Genomic DNA, 18375 nt, shown 5'->3' on the forward strand with positions numbered 1-18375 from the left:
TATCTTGTATATAATATGTATATTATATTTATGTGCTATGGATATATTTATGTATGTGTATTTATGTATTTATTGTATGTATTGTAAGTATGTAAGTGTATGTATAATTATTTATTGTACTTATGTTTGCCTTATTTTTGCTCACCCACATCATATTGTTATATTTCCTTTGATTGTTGGGTTGCCTGGTAGAGATCGCTACCTAGCGATAAGGCCGCCCTTTGCTGTTTCTGTAGTCTTGTCTTTGTTATATGTATTTTCAATGCAATAAAGTATAATAAATAAATAAAAAAATAAATACAATGAAGGACGAACGACCATTCCAAAAATATATTTTGTTTTTGCTGAAGTCGTACTGTAAGTCGGTAGATTTGTCCTAACAGTAGAAAAAGGGAGGGGATAGGAAAATTTTAGTTAGTAGGCGCAGGAAATTATAAAATAAAATACAATAAAAGAGGTAAACTCATTTATTAAAACATTTTTAATCTTCAACACCTCTATGTTCATCACTTACGTATATATATATACAATTTGGATAAACCTAAAAGTGGGGGTTAGAATATCTTCTGCCATGATTGTATACAAAGTTCTTCAAATTCTTTTGTAGCTCTGAAATGTAAACAAACAATTTTACCGGTTTTGGTACGAATTTCACTAAGAAAGCGAGTTTACTTTCACATATTGTTTTAAAAATTTGCATATGACATTCACATATTATGTTACCAAATTAATATTCAAAGAGTCACTATACCAGTAATTAAGTATAATGCCATGTTAAGGAAACTAATCCTCTATTAGGTCATGGTGGGACACTCCCTTACATTATTGACCCGTTAATATAGTTAACAGCGTGTTAATCTAACTAACCGAGCATGATGAAACTGGGCCTAAACTTCTTATTATACCGGACTTTTTAACTGTCAACAAAAAATTAAACTTACAAGACGAACTTAAGACAATTGAAAGTAGCCTATCGGAAATTAATGCCAATTTGTGAATTAATGTACAAAATCGCTTAGAAAGCTTCCAGCAGTTAAAAATTCTTGGCCTTGTTGATTTTATAGCGAAGTATAAGCAGGCCTTTCTTATTATTTTAAACGTCTTGAACAACATACATAATATATTATAATATCAACTTTCTTTCTAAGCAATAATTAAAACTAAAACTTACCAGCATCATCAACACCATTCGGTTCATCGATCTTCCCTTCAAACAGGACCAAGCCCTTCTTATTATCTCGTATAAAGAATATAAAAGGTCTGTCCACTTGTAACAAAACCTCAGCACCAATTAACGGTATCACCATGGCAACGGATGACGCAGCAGCTACTGTACCTTTCTCATCTACTGACATGTGCACTTTGTGGATAATGTTGTCCACTTGGGCAGAGATGCCTTCGAACATTCCAGAGAGATTTGCGTTTCTCGTGAATAGAGTTTCAATTCGCAGCTGGAAAAAAATTCAGACATTACATCAAAAAAGAGCATGTCGAGCACACGTGTCAGAAGTGAAACTTCTTAGACAAGATTAAAAAATACCAAAATCGTCGCCTTACTCCATAACGTGACGGTATTGCCTGACGCGACCTTGAAATTTTACTCTCAACGCGCCTAAAGAATTATAGTCCTTATAGGTACCAAAGAGGAAAGAGGTAGGTATTTAGAGATAATTATTTAGAATTCTGAATTTCTTTCATTAAATACAGGAGAAGGTTTTCCAATCTTGCTAAATTAGACACAGGTAACTAATCGAAGTTCAAAGTACCGAACAAGGTTGTTGATAATTTATTACCTTATATTTAAACCTTCTTGATTTAGCCCCTATTAAAACAACAATAACGGTAATAATATAACATATAAACAGGCCATGGACATCCAAAATCGATTTAATAACCACAAAATACGTACCTTTCTCAATGGTCCCACCATATTTTCGCTATAATCAACTGTAAACTTCGGCATGATTAGCCTGATGTCTGTGGGTTCAAAGAGCATGCTAATTTGCGGTAAGCTCATATAGGGTAAGTCACGAATTAGCTGCCCACAACCTTCGCGGTCAAGAGGCACTAAGAGGATCATTGAATATTGTCCACCCTGAAAAAAATCACATTTTAAAGATAAAGCAGGGACCAGAAACGATTATATTGTTGAGAACTATATGAACTACGTTTTTACACTTGATGCCTATTTTTTCCTTATGCACCATTAAATTGGCTAAGATTTTATTATTTTTGTTGCTTGGAGCTCTTTTTTGTGATGGATATTAAAATGTTATTATTTTTGTTGTTCATGAGTTTCTTTTTTCTGCTGGGAATTTTTGCTACTCTAATAATGATTTTTTCTTAGCTTCTCTGAATAATTTTGTATCAAGCTTTCAAATCCATAACTATCTCATCATCATAATCTTCATTGTTGAATAGATCATTACCTTTTTATTTACCACAATGTTTTTTTTTTTTTGCTTGTTATTCTTGTAACCTCAATAGCACTAGTGCCTCAACGTTAAAATTATTATTTTTCTATGACAAGACAGGGTCTGAGCTTTATTTAAAGGTACTTTCTACTTAACCTTACCTCATACGGCAGTTCCACAGCATGAGCTCGTAAATTATCAACATAAGCGTAATTAAGTTCAGAATGAAGTTCCATCATCGCGACATTCCTGCACTTGCCTTGATGGTGGAAACAGCCACTCCGTGTGTAATGGGGATTGAAGGCATTTGCCCAAGAGCCCTTGAAGTATATCGCATTTGCGAGAATCATGTCCGCCATTGGACTTATATTGCCTGAAAATTATATACAAATAACATAAATCATAATGTGAAGTATACGAAATATAGTATCAAATTAAAGTAATAACTATTATTGCATTTCACTACAATCTTGATACCAATCAGTATGGTTAATGTAAGAGGTAAATCACTTTCCACAAAATATAATATAGTTAATACTTAATACAAATAATTTATCGCGCGAGATACCAAACAGCCGAAAAATAATGCGTTCAATTGTAAGAAGCTTGTTAAGGTTTACAATTTTTCGACAGTTTCTACAATTTTACAGTGATATAATGATACTTTAGAAAAAAAATGGGTCTCAAATCATGTATGATTTTGTAATAATTCTTCGTCTACAGTCAGATTCGTTAAATTATGACCATCGGCTAATACATTTACTTAGATTGAATTCCTATAAAAAAAAGTCTCAACGCCCAATATCAAAAAATACTACATAACTGCGTCATCCCTATAATATAGGTACCTATTTTGTGATATTTATTTTATTTAAGAATAATTTACATAAACAAAGAAGAGACCGGTCAGTGGCCTTTAAATTTAAGTACCTACTTTGTCACGCGTTTTCCGTTGGAAAAGCCAGAAACTGTGACGTGCATTTACAGAAATATTGCACCCAATTACGTATTCCTGATGCATGATCGTTAAAAGGGAATTTACATTACCATTTACAAATAGCTTTAATTTAACCAGTTTACTTTTCACTCTTTAGTTTAAGGACAATTTCTAGGTATTTCTTCTTATAAAGGCGTTTTAATATTACTTTCATAATTATTCGAAAAATACAAACTTAACGGACTGCGATTCGAATTTGAAACCACCTTAAGTAGTTCCAAAAAACAACTATAAATTTGAATTTATATTTTTTGGTTTTTATGGCATTCAAATGCTAAATATAAATTTGTTATTTTTCTACTATTGTTATCTTACCAGGATCCACGATTCCAGGAATTAACCCCTTCGTATTATCGCTAACCCATCGATTGATTGTTTCTGATACATTATACGGATAGCTATAGTCCACTGATCCAACATTGGCGAAGTACACCTTTTGCAACATAACCCCAAATTCCTTCTTTAGCTTCAGTTTGTTCGACACAAATGCTGCATTTGCGTTGTTTATTGTTACGCCTGGACTGTTTACCTGAAAATATGTTTTGATTAATTCAATTATTATTCTGAAATACTAGTTCAGTTCGTATTTATTTATGAATTTTAATATTTACATTGCAGGTTTGGGCATCTTTGAATAAAAAACAGATAAAATAGTTTTTTCCCAGCACTAACTTAATGTTAGAAAAAAACGAGTCATGAAAAATACAAAGTATTTTTATGTAGACAAGTGCAAGGAAAGTTAATTCAATAACATTGGATATTAATTAACTGATAATTAAGAATTAAATGATGAATACGAATAAGCGGATGTACCAATACAGGAATAAAAAATAAAAGCCGAACATTTCTAAAATAAATTACTATAAAAGCAATAATAGATAATTCAATTTGCTATTAAAAGATATACTTAACACCGAGTTATGGGTAGTTGTGTATAATAACGCTGTAAATAAATGCTCCGCATTCTTTATATTCATAGCTGTAATAGGTACTTAATTATCGGAAAACAGTGAACATATTATTATAGGATACTAGCTTTCCGCCCGCGGCTTCGCCCGCGTTTTCAAAGAAAAACCCGCATAGTTCCCGTTCCCGTGGGATTTCCGGGATAAAACCTATCCTATACAAGTTACCCTCTATATTTGTGCTAAATTTCATTGTAATCGGTTCCGTAGTATTTGCGTGAAAAATTAACAAACACACTATGCTCACAAACTTTCGCATTTATAATATTAGTAGGATCTTTAGGTTGGTAAATAACATACGATAATATACTCCGATCAGAATAAGATAACAAGTTCATTGAAATATTTGAATTTGTAGATATCTTAAATAAATTTCTTAGACACTTCTCGTAAACATGATACATATTTTATTTATAATCTCTTGACATAGTTTATGCCTCATAAACGCATAATTAATGCGAACGTGTCCTATTTAAGTTTATATCGATAATAAAATATTATTTATATCCTTTAGTTTTGTATTACTTTAGCCATTGAAGACTGTACAAACAAACAATAATAATCCTAATGAGAATTACAATTGTTTATGATTATCTACCTACCTAACTCTTGGTAACTAGGTATACAATATAATTCTTAAAGTATCTCTACGTGCGTTAAAATAGTGTGTTCACATTGTATATAACTTAAATAAGAACCATTTACCAAAAAACATTCTAGTTATTCAATAATGATGGTCAAAGGTATAAAACATAAAAGCACTTACTCGTAGCAAAGAGAGATACGCATTCAGATGTTCCCTGAATTCGTCTTTATGAGACGACAGTCTGAGTGCACTTCTTATTTCATCCTCTGTACTTCCCTGTGCTCCTTCTAACACCATAGCTAAAATAGACTTTATACTGGCCGGAGAGACCATAATATTGCCTGGCTTGTCTTCTGCCGTGTATCGTAGCAAATCGATATCGAAGAAATTGAGACGAGAGAAATCTGTAGACCCTCCATCTAGGCAGTCAAATTTACTGATTTGTAGGAGGAATAAGGCTGAAAATAATAACAATTTATGTAGCTTGGGCACAACATTGGCTTCTTTATTGGAACAATCAGAGAATTTCTATACTAGATAATATATACCTGCCAACAAATACCTAAATTTTCAAACATTTCTTACAAAACGTCAATTTTTTTATTATTTTCGAATCAAATCTATTTTGATGTTTTTCGACGATTATAAAGTCCATACACTATATTATTAACCTATACGTAAATAACAATTATCCTATTAAAATGATTAACTTTGAATAAAAATACAATTGATGATGAACGGCCATCCCTGATCCGCTTCGTCTTACGTCAAGGTGTTTTCCTGGTTAAACCAGTTCCGATAAAGTATTATTATCAAGAATAAAATCTTTTAACATTATAGTAAGAAAAATTGCCTTTTAAATAATACTAGTCACAACAATAAAAGTGCATTCAACCACATAAGTTACCTACGTAATAATGGTCTTAAAATATTAAAGTAAGATTTGAAACAAATTTTCGGGTAGATTTTAGATATTTTCTTTCTATAATGCTTAAATTCTGATCTTATATCTCCAAAAATTATTAATATTATAAGTAAGAACCGTTTAATGTTTGAAAGATGGAAAATTATTACCGTTAAAGTTTGAAATTATCCCCAACGACTATTTATTTTTTTATTCTGTGAAATCCTAACTCGCAAAAGAACCGAAGAAGATATTAAAATATGATTAACTAAGCGTTTATAAAAATAAATGAAAAACTTGATATTTTGAATACCTACGAAATTAATATCACATTAATATCTAAGGTCAGATTTAAAAACCCACAAAATGTTTTGTATCTACCTAATCAATTTGCATTTATTTAGGCTTCTCTATGGGCTTACCTACACCAGTTTGGCGCCAAAAATATAAACTATTAGGATATCTATGTAAACTTGTAGGTAAATTATTATTTATTATGTGCGGTTTTCCCTTCAGCGTAGGTATTTAAATTCAACTTATTCAATCACTACATAGTATAAAACAAAGTCGCTTTCTCTGTCCCTATTTCCCTATGTCCCTTTGTATGCTTAAATCTTTCAAACTACGCAACGGATTTTGATGCGGTTTTTTTTAGGATGAGTGATTCAAGAGGAAGGTTTTAGTATATAATTTATTAGGTTTTAGACAAAGCGGGCGAACCCGCGGGCGGTAAGCTAGTAATAAATAATCGTAACGAGACACAAAAATTACAACAAATACCTAAATAGTTTAATAAGTTTTTATCTACATGTTTTAAGTTTTTTATGGTCGTTTATCTTAACTGACGATCGGAGTTTGAAAATCATAATTAGGAACAAAGATTTATTTTTCTTTATTAGATTATACAATAATAATAATGCTTATTAAGAACAGAAATAAGTCTTAATTAGTACCTATATAAATGAATAATATAGTGCAACTTTATATTGTAATGATATAAGGAAAAAATCTGAATATAACATAGGTCAGAAATATTTATGTTGATTATTAAATCATAAACATAAATAGCACTCGTTATACGATTTAATTACAACAAACGAGTACAAGTGCAACATAAGAAGGCCATTGTATTTCATTTTCAGTTGCTTATTCTAAAATATTCAAAGTAGGCAAATCTTGTCTTAAGTTTACGTTTCGTTAGCTTGTAAAAAATATGCCGAAAACCTGTCTAGCGTCTCTGAATTATTATTTACACAGATACGTTTAAAACACAAGGTTAAAATTTAAGTTCCTTCAATGCATTCGTATTGTACTCACCAATAAGAAACACAAAGCCCATGATGAAGAAATATTTATAATAGAAAGAAAATAAACTATCACAACGTAATTAAAAAAAGAGAATGTTAAACGACGTGCATTTTGCACCACTATAGAGTTAAAAATGATGAATGATTGTAAACAAATAAAGTCCTTGGAGGCGCGTGAACGAATGAAAAGAATGGTTTGAACGCAGACAAGAGATGAACCGGTTCGATATGATTACTCAAATTACGTCAACACTCAACAGCGGGAAATAATACAAGTGAGTCATTAATTATACGATTTGTCTTATAAAAAGTGTTATCTAAGATTGAATTTATTTTGCGGCGCCAGTTTTTAGCCTAGGCTATTGTTAGGTACTTATGCTCAATTTGATGTTATACATCACTATTTATTAAAAAAAAATGTCTTTATTTAAAAAAAATGTATTTGTTATCAAAATACCTAAAGCAACTATCGCTTTTTGACCGCTGACTCGTGGAAACCTCAGTCTATGCAAAGAGCTATGTAAAAATCTCTCAAAAATACCATACTATTATTGTATAATATCCAATTGCTCAATTTAACGGTCTGTGGGACATTTTAAAAAAGCGACGAAAACCTACTCTGCAGGTTCATTGATTCAATCCTTTTGTTTACCCTATTAAAAAAAAGATGCGACAGTAAACTATGCTGCAGCTCCATTGATTCAATCCTTAATTTACTATCTTAAATTAAAAATAAAAGTCTCAAACATTTTCACTAATATTTATTCCTAGTGTTTCTTTAAAGCGCCATCAACGAGTGTTGGATCGGATACTCGTCCAGTAAAAAGCAGCTGTGTTGTTGGCTCGTCTTGGATAAAGAACATGAACGGCTTGTTTGCAAATAATTCGGCGGTTGGCTCGTCTCCTTCACCGAATTTGTTCACGAGCGATATTTCTGAAAAAAACATTGTTTTAAGTATCATTATTTATAAATATCGTTATTTTATCACTCCTCAATAACTGCATTACTCCTGAATTTAGACAGACAAGGCTGAATATAAATAATTGTATGTAGATCGTTATATGTTTATGTTGTAAATAATGAAATTTATATTCTTAACAAGCGTAATGGAAACGTTTTCCCTAATTAGATAGGACCACCACAACAATATTTTATCTTCAATGGAAAATATAATGTGCAGTTCGAATGCATAAAATTATTGACATATAAATTGAAACACCTTTTTTAGTCTTAATTTTTTTAATCGAACTGTATCATTTTATTTACGTATAATCTTCTGTTTCATTAAAAATATTTTACTTTACGTCAAATGTGTTGCAATTTAAAAAATGTAAAAAAATGTTAAAACTTACCGGTAGCTGAATAAGCTACACTTCCTAGCTCGTTGACTTCAATACCAGATCTTTGCAGAACCTTAGAAATTTTCATTCTTTGTTTTAAAGTTTGTCCTCTTGCTATTCCTGGGAATGACGCTGTGTCTTCGAACGCTTGTCTGATTCCAAGCTAGAAAAAACAATCACATATTTAAAAAAATGCATCATAGAACTTTTTTCTAATGTAATATTGTAGCTATTAAGAGGTAACTAAATGTCGAGGTGCCGGAATATAGCAATTGGGAACCTCCTGCGTTTAATGTTATAAAATATTGCAATACTGGCTAAACCGATTTAGATATTTGGTAACATATTTTATTTTGCTAAGGACCGTTAATTATAAAATACATATTATATTTTTGGTGTAGGTATCTCCGAAGTTAGGGGCCAATGAAATGATGTGAGCCACATGTGAACTTTATGAATTTTTTTATCAGTTCCATAGATCATAGTTGTCGGATAAATCGATGTACATAATATATAAAAAATGCAGTAAGAAATAAAATTTCCTCCTTTTTTGAAGCCGTTATGATCAAGAGTTATAAGGAATTTTGTAGGTAAACTATTAAAACACTTATAGATATAGATATGCAGACAGCATGCAAACTATTAATTGCAGCTTATGGTTCAACTTAATCTTCTTAGTTTATTGGGAATACCCAAGAAATAATGCAAACCATAATATTCAAGGAGGGCTAACAAGGAAAATTGGTCTGAACTATCGATTTTACGTAAACAAAGTACCTTAAGGAAAAGACGTGATCTATTGTTTATTGCACGAATTTGCCATCCATTATTCATAAAATATTTTTAAAATTCAATATATAAGTATGACGTAATAATTCAAATCTGCATTCAAACATTATTATCAACGTGAAGCTTATCCATAACAGAGCTTACCAGATAAAACCAATAACAAAACGCACTATCAGCCCCTATTGTGATTAAATAGAAGTCGAAAGTAGAAATGTTTTCGCATTACCACGTCTTCAATCGGGTCATCGTAATATAATTCATATATCGCATATCAAATCATTCGTATAAAGTTCAATTTTTATGCTTCGATAACAATTACCTAACCTAGTTTTTAAATACATTTTCATAATGATTCTCTTTTATATATTTTAAACTCACCTCTTTAAGTACTCCATCCAATACTGACGTATACTCAAATTGGAACTTGGGTAAGCTGACATCAACTAGATGTTCCTTGAGATGAGATAATTCCGCCCTTAATCCACTAATATCGTTGAAAATTATTGGCAGACCCGTCAAGGAATTGGGTACTATGATGTACATGGCGAATTTGTGACCCTATAAAATAATTTTAATTTAAGTTAAAAGATATCTTTAAGTATTTCTTCATTATCAATATTGGGCCCGACTACCAGGTCTCGTATATCAAGGTTGGTATTAAATGCACATAATAATTTCCAAATACATGGAATAAGAGATCATCTTATTGCAAAAAGACATTTTGCCAGAGTGCAATCCTCTGTTCGATTTAACTTTCATTTACTATTCTGGTGATTACAAAGATCAGAACCAAATCAGGCATTTTAATAAATTTTTATAAGCACAAAACGAACATAATTATTCAAGGAAATTTTTGAAATTTACAAGTTCACTAATGTGTATTTTTCTCCTATAAAATAAGATACTTACCAGATAAGGCATCCTCAAAATCTTCGCATTGTACTTCAAAGACTCTGTATAATAGAACTTATTCTTGACATGCATGAACTCTACAGGTTTCTTAGTCGTTGCATTCGAATAGAAGTTGTCCAAATGCGTCTCATTAGGCGTAAATTGATGCCACCAAGTACCCTTGAAGAATAGCGTGTTCAATACAAGGGCTACCACGCCTTCTACGTCATCTGAAGGAGGAAATATAAACGATTTTATATAAATAACGAAAAAATGAATAAAGGTCTTTATGAGCGGTGTTTTTTTAAATACGAATGTAGATATTATCATGAAATTATGTAGCCCTAAATAACAGCTTTACTCTTTGTACATGGAAGGCAGATATTTGCAGGATACAAATAGCGTGTGTTCCGCGCACACGTGTCAGAAGTGAAACTTCTTTGGCAGATTCAAAGATACCAAAATCGTCGCCTTATTTCATGAAGTGACAGTACTGCCATGACGTGACCTTGAAATTTTACTCGCAATGCTCCATTCAAAAATCGACACACTTTTAAATATAGGTAAACCATTACGTCACTGTTTTATTTTAGTAGTTATAGACACAACTAAGTACAGATTTACATAAGGAAAATGAAGTAACACACTATGTGAGTCGAAAAACACTAAACATTAGTGGGCGTGATGACTCTTAAAGGTATTTACAGACCTTGATAATTAGTTGCTAAGACATCAGTAAGTATAATAAGCGTTGATGGTAAATCTTTAGCTCTTTACTAATAGACACTAAAAGATAGCTTTGAATGGTTGGAGCTCCTTTTCTTTATTAATTTTTACGGAATATTTTAAAACTCAAATTTACTCAGCAGTTAGTCAAGGCTTAAATAAATCTTATTACATAAACATGAGCAGTTTGGTAGTCTCTTAACTATGCCGTCATTGTTTTTCATTAGAATTTCAGTAGAAGAGAGCACATAAACGAACCTATATCAACCAAATTAGGAATCCTTCCTTGTGTGGTAGTGTTTACCCATTCGTTAATCTTTTGTGCAGCTAATATTGGATGACTGAAGTCCAATGTTGTAATTTCAGTCTTATAGAACTGTTGGGCAATCGCTGAAAACCTTTGTCTGGGCTGTACAGATGCGCCTACGTATATTCTGCTACCTAAATCTAGGATGTACTGCGATGACTTAGTCTGCAAAAAAAAAGATTTTATCCTTCTGAAAAAATGTTTTGGATAATTATAAAAAAAACTTTAGAGTCGGTAAGACAATTTATGGGTACTGTTTATTGCTGTTCAAACGTAGTTTGAAAATCAACATTATATAATTCTGGTAGTATTAATGGCACTATTAAAACAATAAATATCTAAGTATGTATAGGGAAATCATTAAGAACAATGATGTCATGACGTAACTGCAATTAAAATACTATTAATAATTATTCATATTCAATTTATGCATTTAACAGTGTTCTGAACATAATTATTAACCCAAATCGAAACCATGGCCATAAATAATTAAATTCGCATATAAACGTAAATAAATCTAGATATAATTTTATTATAACCAGGAACTTTATCCTTGAATATTTTAATATTAAAAAGTAATAAATACGAATTGGTATAAATGCAATGTGAATATAAATTAAATCCTATAAAACAATATTTTGTTAACACAATATAATTAATTATTTCGTTTGGTCACAAAACGAATACTTCTTCCTATTTTTGCAATAATTTACATTGATGGTCTGCGCTCTATCGCTCGTCGGCGGTCATAGCAGGTGATGTTGAACTCTTGAAAATTCTTCCTCCAACAAAAAAACTGATACAACTCGAACCAGTAGTTTCTGAGATTTAACAATAACACTGTATAATAATCTATAAATAACCTTATTTATTTCATCACCATAACTGAAAAGCTTACCTGTAAAGAGTCGAGAATGGCAGCAAACTTTTGTCTAACCGTTTTGTAGTCTAAATCCAAACCAAGCACTGATGCAATTTCAGCCTGAGTGGGTCCAGATGCAGCCTCCGTTAATATGGCTAGCGCAAGTTTTAGACCCAGAGGTGAGATTAGGAAGTTTTCGTTGGATGTCCCGGCTACACGCTAAAAAGATTTCATTGATTATGTTTTATATTGTATTCTTGTTACCTATGCAGACAAGTTTACTAGACACCACTAGACAATAGGAATATACGATTTTGATTGTGAATGTTTATGATCCATTTATAACTAATGTTAATGATACTAGGGTATCATCATTGTATCATCATTTCATTTAACATTACAAACATCCCTGTAATTTATAGGTAGTTAGGTACACATCAAACGCATGGCCTCTCCTTTTGTTTTGCGAAGTCGTATAAAAACCGCAAAGTGACATCTTTATTGATGAGTGCTTATTTCACGTGACCTCAAAAGAGAATGCGGAAGATGATGTAGGTACCTACTTTGCAGTTGGCATTTTTACAAGAAATCCTTACTCATAAGAATATTTACAATTGATTCACCACATTGAGTTCGACTTTTTGTCAATATCTACATAGGTAATACAAAACAATCGCCGCCCCTGTCTGTATATCGCACCGGATTATGATATATTTTTTTAAATAGAGAGTGGTTCAAGAGGAGACTTTAAGTGTATAAATTTGTTAAGATTAGACGATGAGGGCGAAAATCTAATAGGTACCTCAAATGTTCAAAGTTGTTCCAGTTGTTTTAGAGATTATTAAGTATCAACCTTGTATCAACGTAAAAGAACTATTTCCCCTTTATATTTTTAACATAATTATTTGACATACCTTAGTGAGAGTCCAGTCAAATCTGTCATAATCGGCAACAGAAGGTGTATAAACATCGATAGAGTCCAGATCGCCAAGATCAATGGTTGAGTTACCGCTCGCGCTGTCCTGTAGCAGTATCGATGAGGGCGGGGCTGCTGCAAGGATACTTTGAGGCTTCCCAAACACTTCCTCCAACAGATCCTGAGTAATTGTATAATTTGTACCGCAAAGTACACACGGAACTGGAAAAAGATTTTTTTTATTTAGAGAAACTGAACTATAAAGTTAAAAAGCCGTGAAAAATGCATGAGCTTTTTTTATTATTTAAGTGCAATATTCTCCAACAGCTGTGATATAAGGGATTTCAAAAAAACAGCAATAACTACCTACGCCGTTAAATTTAACAAAGCATCAACATTTACCTGCACAATTTGGCTATCGCAGGGTGACTAAAAAATGAAATAATTCATCATAGGAAGGTATAACAAACACGATTTATAACTTGGCAGAATAATTTTGTCCTCCTTTAAAACGGGGTCGGGAATCAGGACATTCCATACGTAACGGTATTATGCAGTTATAATTGGAAGTTCTTCGAGTTACTTAACAATTAATCTACGTCCACTAAGTAAATAATTCAATAATTCTACGATATCGCCATTCAAAGAAAAACTATTTATAGAGGTATTAGATAATAATAATTACAGAAACACTACAGAATTTATATTGTACCTATGGTAAAAATGATGCTTTGTCTAACTTCTGATGTCGACAATAATTGCTTAATATCTGAGGCAAATTTTTCATGTCAGATACCTATGTTTGTATTCTTGATTTATCGACCTACCACCTACTTACTTCTAAAATTAATTCAACGAAAACTAAAACTAGGTACCTAAGTATTATATTATGACAAGTACAAATATCTATACATCTATGAAGATGTATTCAGATTTTAATTGCAAGTAAAACTTGAAAATATTTTTTTAATTGTCTACACATCTAATAACAAATTGCGGTTGAATATAAACAAAAGGGAATTCAGCCCTATATGAAGGAAGTATGAATATGATATACCTACTACCTACGATCTACCTATTAAAATTTAATTATTTGTGACATCATAATCTAAGATCATAATATATGAATAAAAAATATGTTGCGTACAAGAATTTTTAGGGCAGGGGGTTATCCATTACTCATACATTGTTTATACGATGCCATATTTAAAAACAAAACCACCATAGGTAGGTAATTCTCAATTCTCGTAAACTTATAAGTCGGAAAGACCCATATGTCACTTATTATTGGATATTCTAATTAGGTAAATACATCGACAAGACAGGCAGCTTTTTCACAACATGTTTTTATCATGCACATAATATGATAGATATTTATTTATCCGTATGTTATTTTTAAATAATTATGTACCTTTGTATAGTATCTACTTCTTAAATTTTATTTAAATAGTATTTTTGAATCACCAAAGGAAAAAACGGAACCCTATAGGATCATTTCATTGTCCGTCTGTCTGTCTGTCAAGGCACTTTTGCTCAGAAATTTACATCAAATACTCAGGTGAACTGTGAACTGCCTATTGAAGACTAGCTGTTCCCCGCGGTTTCACCCGCATTGCTCCGCTCCTGTTGGTCTTAGCGTGATGATAAATAGCCTATAGCATTCCTCGATAAATGGGCTATCTAACACCGAAAGAATTTTTCAAATCGGACCAGTAGTTCCCGAGATTAGCGCGTTCAAACAAACAAACAAACAAACTCTTCAGCTTTATAATATTAGTATAGACTATAGATATCAATTTACTAAACCTACGCAATCAAATGTGGGGTAAATTGTTCCCGTGAACACAGAATCTTGAAATTTTGGTACCTACGAATCAAGGTTTCATAGCATACCTACCAAAATTAATCACTTTAATTTAATACAGATTGCATAAGAGCAGGTAGGTTTAATGCTCTAAGACTAGATGGCGAATTTAAGGAATAAGGCTTATTATTATTTTAAAATTGCCGTTAGTCACGGAATTATTAGGCTGTTTATAAACTTCAACTTCTTGAATATTTTAAAATTGGAAATCCCATAAAAAGTCAACGGGTATACACACGCGAGCAAAAAATTTAAAAAATGTAAATAGTTTTAGCATTTTAAAAGAGATCTTGTAACTGGATTTAAATTTGATAAACTTAAATATGAAAAGACATATAGAATACCTACTGATTTTTAACTAATATATAAACAGTAATGTTAAAGCTCTAACATTATAACTTGCAGTTTGATAATAATAGCTCAAAGGCATCCAAGGTTCCAACGTAAAATAAACAATATTTTGTTCGTAGCATTCGTGTTTGGGAATCCCACGGCTCCTCAATTTTCAATGAGCATAGGTATGTATTAATTATACAAAAAATCCTGCGTACATACACGTATATTTACTTAAATTATTGATTAAAGAATAATTTGACAAACTGGTGTTTGTTTAATATTAACCCGACCAGGATCTTCTGGGTAAGTACCTGCCTAGTGTTTAATTCAATGTCATCTAAAAATATATTTGTTTGTACTTAAAATTAAGAGATTTTATTGTGTTATCCTCGATGACAACCAAGTGTTTTTGTATATTAATCACGTGTTAATCAGTAATCACAATATTAAATTTTATTGAAGGTCGCACAAAATACGTTCTTTGATACCCACAATGAAAAGCTTATAACCTGTTGGAGAACATAATATTAACGAAACTTACTTACCTAAAAATATAACTAGAAGTAATCTCATCTTGACACTTGTTTATGAACAAGGAAAATTCAAATAGATGTTGTATCGCAGAAAAAAATCCTCTGACGCAAGGTTATTAAACCGGAGATAGCTAGGAAGTCGCGGTCACAATCAAAACATTAGTTTTATTTGTGGTCAATTCACATAAATTTATTTGTTTGTGTACATTGTTTGTTATTAAATGCGTGTGATGTAGACGGAGTACAAACCGACACTGAATAATGATATTGGAAGGTCTGACTCTGAGGTCCGAGACCGGTTCATCGTGATGATAGCATTATTATCTAAATTATTTCTCACATAAAATACCTATCGAATATATGACGTTGCGAACGTGTAACGATTAACAAAAACGTTATTGATGAGAATTCTTGTCATAAACAAGGTGTAAAAGATAATCTTGGTGTAAAACCGATGCCGATCCACATAAAAATAAAATATCATATTCAAAATCTGTCTTAATTAAGCGAAGGATTAGTAACTTAAACATATTGTGGTCACATTAATTTTGCATATAATATCTATTATGCAGAACCGGATTCTACAAGCATGAAAATATTACCTACTTGTTACCTACGCGTTGAAATTAGGGGGGAGACCACGCTTGCTAATTTCATTTTAATAAAGATGGCGCTCGACTCTCGCACACGCACTAAAGAGAAGGTTCTCATTTGTTTGTTCCCTCAGGACTTTCGACTGGGTGAAGCAATTTTGATGACCGATTGATGAAAAACTACTTGCTACTTCTCATAAGCACACCTTTTTCATAATGCCACTTTTAACAGACCGGAAAAATTGTAAATAACATGCAGATAGGTATGTCAATATAAATTTTTAAAGACTCTTTACGACTGTTTAGCTAAGCAAGAAAGATTTTGTGAAAAATCACAATTTTTTATAGTTTGGGTCTCACGAGTAAGATAAAATATTATAATTAAATGAATGGTGACAATCGACAGATATCATTCTATGCAAGCCCCGTAAAACTCAGAAAAATGGGTTAGGTACCCTGCATTCCCTAATCTAATAAGTATGTAATTGAATTTTTCAATAATTTTAATAGCGCATCTCAATATCACTTTACCCTTATCCATGGGCGTAGCCACGGTGGGGCAGGGTGGGGCGCTTGCCCCACCCTGGCTCTCACCTGGAAGGTACCTAACCAAATCTAAAAAAAAAATAATTATCTAGGTACTGACAAAACTTAATATCCGCAAAAAAATTCACACTCGAAACTTGTCAATCGACTCAAAAAAATGCGATCTAAACAAAAAGCTTGCGCACGATTGACCCCATACATTCACAAACATAATCCTTTTGTTTTTCGTTTGTGTGTGTCAAATACCTTTGTGCAATTATTTAACTCTAAATTGATTGATTAACAAATTTTCATACGCCCATCAGCGCCCAAACGGCTAAAGTTAGGGACACATTTTTGGATGGATTTCGTCGAATTACGCACGAAAAAAAGAAAATAGGGCTTCCATGTTAGGTTCTTACGTGTTATAAATTTTCGTGACAGAAAAAGTAGTGTAGTACCACATGAGTAGAAAGACGGGTAGTACTGTTACTCCACTAAATAAAGCTGTTTTTTTTTGCCAAATTCGCACTAAATTTCCGATCAAATTTCACTTTTGTTTTTTTTATGATATAAGAAGGAAAATGAGCCGACGCGACGCCTTGCCTGATGGTAAGCTAAATGAACAAAATGAAAATAGACGAAGTTAAGGTTAAGGGTCACTTATTGACCATAAAAACACAAAATGCTGACAGATCCAGTTGGAGCTTCGCTCGCAATCTTAAAGAAAAGTTTTTGGCCGATATCTCGGAAATTATCCACTTTAAAGCAAAAGTTATTTTGACTTTTTTGTAGAGAGTAAAATTTCGTATCTTTTATACCGTGTAAACTTTTGTAAAACTAACCGTGTACGATTTATGGCCTATTTAATGAACTGGTTTATTGTTTTTGGCTAGTAACCATCCATTTTTTAAGATCAATTTATTTGAAACTTTTTTTCTTATGTCCACACTTTTTGAGTTATTTAACGTTTGATGTTGGATTACCGGTCGAAAAATAGAAAATTTCAAGGTATGTTTCGTATACCTATGTATATTTCGTACAACTAAACAATATTGAGTAATTATTTATATTCGGATGCAAGAATAAAAAAAAAGAAAATGAAAGGAGAATATTTTTAAAAATGTCTAAAAAATTCATTTTTCTGTAAAAAAAAATCAAATTTTTTTCCGTTTCGGAAACGGCGAAAATCCACATGCATGCATTGGAAATCCCTTCTTCGCCTTCATTACATCCGTAAAAAATCTTTTGGTCTGCCGCGTCACCCGCCGAGCGCCAGCATTTCTACACTAAACGTTCTACGACTCAAAAAATATGGGCACTAAAAAAAATGTTTCAAACAAAAGTTGTAGAGAATAAAGTGATCTTAAAAAATAGCTAGATGCATTTTATTGATTAATCCAATATTTTATGAGTTATTAGCAAAAAACGATAAACCGGTTCATTAAATAGACCTTACACCGTTACCATAAACAGTAATTTATACAAGAAATGTTTACAGAGCATAAAAGATGCGAAA

General features: G+C 31.9%; 2 protein-coding genes across 2 annotated transcripts in view; both read right to left on the reverse strand.

The window, feature by feature from the left end:
• The window catches only part of LOC123700808, a 535837-nt gene that overhangs the window by 464600 nt on the left and 52862 nt on the right, over nt 1–18375 (reverse strand). The window lies entirely within an intron of this gene.
• On the reverse strand, nt 452–16003 carry LOC123701042. Its single transcript, XM_045648455.1, has 14 exons — nt 15751–16003; nt 13004–13227; nt 12126–12308; nt 11179–11392; nt 10213–10424; nt 9682–9861; nt 8527–8677; nt 7943–8107; nt 5143–5420; nt 3727–3940; nt 2576–2787; nt 1910–2095; nt 1172–1451; nt 452–609 (listed from the first exon to the last, which is right to left on the reverse strand). Exons 1-14 carry the CDS (start codon nt 15776–15778, stop codon nt 542–544), a joined length of 2595 nt encoding a protein of 864 aa, XP_045504411.1. The 5' UTR covers nt 15779–16003; the 3' UTR covers nt 452–541.

This window comes from Colias croceus, chromosome 20 (genome assembly GCF_905220415.1).
Source record: "Colias croceus chromosome 20, ilColCroc2.1".
Lineage (NCBI taxonomy): Eukaryota > Metazoa > Arthropoda > Insecta > Lepidoptera > Pieridae > Colias > Colias croceus.